At 38.5% G+C, this 3,920-nt stretch overlaps 1 protein-coding gene across 1 annotated transcript; it reads right to left on the bottom strand.

Moving 5' to 3' along the window:
* Positions 1 to 237: 237 nt before the first annotated feature.
* On the bottom strand, positions 238 to 3,564 carry LOC111883572 (uncharacterized). The gene is made up of 3 exons (XM_023879894.3): positions 2,929 to 3,564; positions 2,496 to 2,624; positions 238 to 2,043 (listed from the first exon to the last, which is right to left on the bottom strand). The coding sequence occupies exons 1-3, from the start codon at positions 3,373 to 3,375 to the stop codon at positions 550 to 552; spliced, it is 2,070 nt and encodes a 689-aa protein (XP_023735662.1). The 5' UTR covers positions 3,376 to 3,564; the 3' UTR covers positions 238 to 549.
* Positions 3,565 to 3,920: the final 356 nt, after the last annotated feature.

The following is a 3,920-nucleotide window of genomic DNA, read 5'->3' on the forward strand; positions in this document are numbered from 1 at the left end:
AGGAACTATGAACGGTAGTAAGCCCGTACACATCATGTGTTGAAGTGGTCCTTGGTAGCCATTTGTACACCTATGACATGTCAAATCTTTAAGTGGTTCTACCCTTTTCCCCCAAAGGCCCTAACTGTCAACTGTTTTTTACTTTTTTTTTTTGTGTCGGATTCATTCTAGATACGGACCACCTCGACCATTTTTCATTTTCATCAACAATTATTCATTTATTCTAAACAAAGACAATACATGAAACGGGCGGATCTATTAAGGCCATAAAAAGAGTCCAAAAACATGGTCCCATTTTCATTTCATATGTCACATTCATTATAATCCATCCTACAACATAAAAAAAACATTAATATTGCAATTGCACCTTCCTTTCTCAACATCAATTAACAAAATGGTGGAAAATTGTACTCTCAAATCACCTCCTCCTGCAAACAACAAGAAAGGACCTAAAATTCATTCCAAACCACGTTTGTTAATACAGTCCTCCATCAAAGTTGTAACCCCACCCACGACCACATGAAAAGTCTCATCCATTTTTATTCACTTTCATATCTTCTGCTTCAATACCTGTCTCAACTGTACCTTTTGACTCTCCATTCTGGCCTCCAAAAGCTTTGCTTTCAAACTGTTCTTCTGCATAACCCCACGTGGCCATTCAATGCACCCTCCTTTCATCCCACCTTTCGTCATGTGACCGTTTGACCCCGGTGAGCTCCACTCAGACAGACTCACCCCTGAGCTGCGGTCCGGTGAAAGCCCCGCCCCCACACCGCTCGACAGGTGGGTCCCGTTTGATAACCGCCCATCAATCGGTATCATCTTACAATTATCACCACCGTTACTCGAGTACGATGATCGCCAAAGCCGCGAGATTGATGAGGGCTTTTTCGGGTTTTTACTCGGTACAGGACACACTTCCGTGATTTCGGTAATTGTTGTCTCGTCATTTTCTTCCCATTCTCTATTGTTGTTATTGTTGTTGGTGACAGATGGATCGCTCCTATTGGGTGAATAATTCGACCCCTGATCTTCCAAATGGCTCACAGTCTCCCACCCGCTTTCATCATCATCTTCACCATCATCATCATCATCATCATCCTCATCTTCATCTTCATCTTCTTTAAGACCATTTTGGTCAAAATAACCAGAAGAATGTCTATGTTCGATCTCGTTTCCATTCATTTCCCCGAAACTTACCTCTTCAAAAACCGAATATATGTCATCCGGGTTCGGTTTTTCATACTTAAACTCACTGATTTCTTGAATATTAACCGAATCCGCCGTTTCTTTAAGGATTTCAGCTCGTTTTACTTCTTCTACATCAAGATTCTTCGAACTCAAGAAATCTTCAAGATCCGAAACTAACTTCTTCATTTGAGAATATTTGTCCTCAAGTGCTACTTTAGCATCAATAAGCTTCATTTGAACACGCTCTTCCCGCCAAACTTCTGCCATTTGCAACATCTTTCTCTCATCATCAACTTCTTCCCTCATTTTCATGGATTCCCTTTTCAAAGCTTCAACCTCCGCTTTATCTTCTCCAATTTCTTTAGCAAGTTCATCGCATACTTCCTCTATCAACTCTCTTGCTTTCCTTTCCTTCTCATAATCCTGCATGTACCTTTTAGCAGACAATTTCACATCTGCTAATTCGTTTACCAATTTTGAATTCACAATCTCCATTCGTTGTCTGTTTTTTCTCTCTCTATTCAATTCGCCTTTTATATCTTCGATCACTGCACGGATCTTCTCGTGTTCTCTGCTTCTCCATGTTGCACGTTCTTCGTTTAGTTTTTTTAAGAATTGTTCGAGTTTTTTCTTTGATGATCTTCGTTCGTTTTCGAGATCGTGAATACGGGATCGAGATTGTTCGAGTTCTGATTGAAGTGTGGATACCATTGACACGACACCTACTTGTTCTTCTAGATGCTTTGATTCACTGAAGATTCGTCTTACGTCTTCTGATGCCTTCCATGAAGCCGGGTCCCACTTTGTTGCACCCTCCATAGCAGAGTTTGAAAAGTGGAAAGTTGGTTCAAGCTATAAAGATCATGAAAGTAGAGTCCAGATTATAAATTTAAACAAAAGTAAACCAAATTTAGAGAAATTATATCAATGAAAATTGTTTTGGAATTGGATGACATTGTTGTAATTGGACAGATTTTTAGAAATACAATGTTGTAATAGGACTAAATGAAAGTAGGATGCAGGATGCTATAATTAATAGATATATGATAGAATGTTGATATATCTTGCATTTAACCCATGTAAAATTACCTACCTGACCTTAGTTTTAATCATCTGATTATCTTCTTCTAAATCTTCATGTTGAGATAATTACTTATAAAAAAGCACATTCAAAAACCCCGTACACTTGAATGTTGATGAAAGATAACATTGTAGCTCTATTGGTTTATATCATTTACAAAACACACATCCAATCACTTTTATATTACTACTAGCAACTTCAAGCAAGTTTCATGAGTGATTACCTTGTGAAGAAACTTATTTCTGGATCCAGTAACGGAATTAGGGCTCTGTGGTACTTCTTTCATATGAGAATCGAATGATTTCCTCATATGACGAGCAGGAGAATGGATCCCAGAATGATCAATTGCAGGCTGCATATAAAAGAACGAAAAAAGTGAAGAATTGATCAAGAAGAAAACGTAATTTATGGTCAGATTTTATTCATCTTGTAAAGACCTCAAAAAAAAATCCCCAAACGGCATTGAATTTGGGGAAAATTTGAATAAAAAGGCTAAAAGCATTTGAATGTTCACATCAACAGGGATTGATTCAGTGTTTGAAGTATGAAATAACCCTTATTGCAGAAATATTTGATTAGGGTTTGTAAATAGATCAAGAACAGATAAATTGATTCACTCTGCAAAACCCTAGAAAATTGGAAAATGATTTCTTTACCTGAAACACAACCCCATTACTCTTTGGAACGTTACATAACTCGCCGCCGTGGTTAACACGAACATCCGGCAGTTGCAACCGCCACAGTCCGGCGGCTAACTTCCTCGCCGACACGGTTGTCACATCTTTCCCTCTCCTCGCTTTCAGACCATTTTTTCGACCAGAATCAGGCAGCTTTTCGCTTTCAACCTCAGCATCCTTATCCTCCTCCTCTTGTTTAGCTTCATTAAACTTCCATCGGAGCAACGGAGTCTCCGGTCTAGAACCCCTTTTCCCGGATGCCGGAAGTCCATCCCTCTTCAACCGCACCCCACCACCGGGGTTCCGCGATTTTCGACTTAATTGTTTCCTCGAAATAGGTTTATGTAAAAGATCCGAATCTGGGGTGAAGTTTAGAGCTTTTGACGATAGAATAGCCGGTAGATCCGTTTTTCCGGTGATCTTCATCTTTTCCGGCAATATTCAGCCATCAGTAAAGCTTTTAAAACTATTACTACGTGAAAGAAGGTTGCAAAGAACCGGTGGCCGTGAGAATGGAGCTCCGAACACAGAGAAAACAAGATTAAGCAAAAAAAAGAATCTGAGAGAGATTTCTTGGGAAAGTGATTCTTTTTTCTCTCTCTCACACTCACTGAAGACACTATTAGTACAATATTAGTATGTGTATTATACGCATAATTGTACGGTCAACGCTTGAGAGAGAAAGATGTGGGATGTAATTTGTATGAAAACTTCAAGTATGAGGGGTTTAACGTAAATTTTTAAAACTGAGTAAATAGTGCATTACAATAATGGTGTCTGGATATTCAATTATCCACAATTTTGTTATTTCGACTATTACACTTTTAGTAATTGAAGAGTTATTTGTTGGTATCGGTGATCAAGTTGCTATTTAAAAATGTTTTAAATCTTGATTATTATGGTTCCAGAGATTTAGTGTTTATCTTTACAACGAATGAAAATGTAGTTTGTGAGTAGATATCTTTGTCGGC

Source organism: Lactuca sativa, chromosome 5 (assembly GCF_002870075.4).
Source record: "Lactuca sativa cultivar Salinas chromosome 5, Lsat_Salinas_v11, whole genome shotgun sequence".
NCBI classification, from domain to species: domain Eukaryota; kingdom Viridiplantae; phylum Streptophyta; class Magnoliopsida; order Asterales; family Asteraceae; genus Lactuca; species Lactuca sativa.

What these genes read in the sequence shown, in the direction of transcription:
- LOC111883572 (XM_023879894.3), bottom strand. Translation starts at nt 3,375, where the DNA reads ATGAAGATCACCGGAAAAACGGATCTACCGGCTATTCTATCGTCAAAA. An exon ending in GTAATGGGGTTGTGTTTCAG is followed by an intron (nt 2,625 to 2,928) that starts GTAAAGAAATCA and finishes TTTTATATGCAG; the next exon opens with CCTGCAATTGATCATTCTGG. An exon ending in GAAATAAGTTTCTTCACAAG is followed by an intron (nt 2,044 to 2,495) that starts GTAATCACTCAT and finishes TGATCTTTATAG; the next exon opens with CTTGAACCAACTTTCCACTT.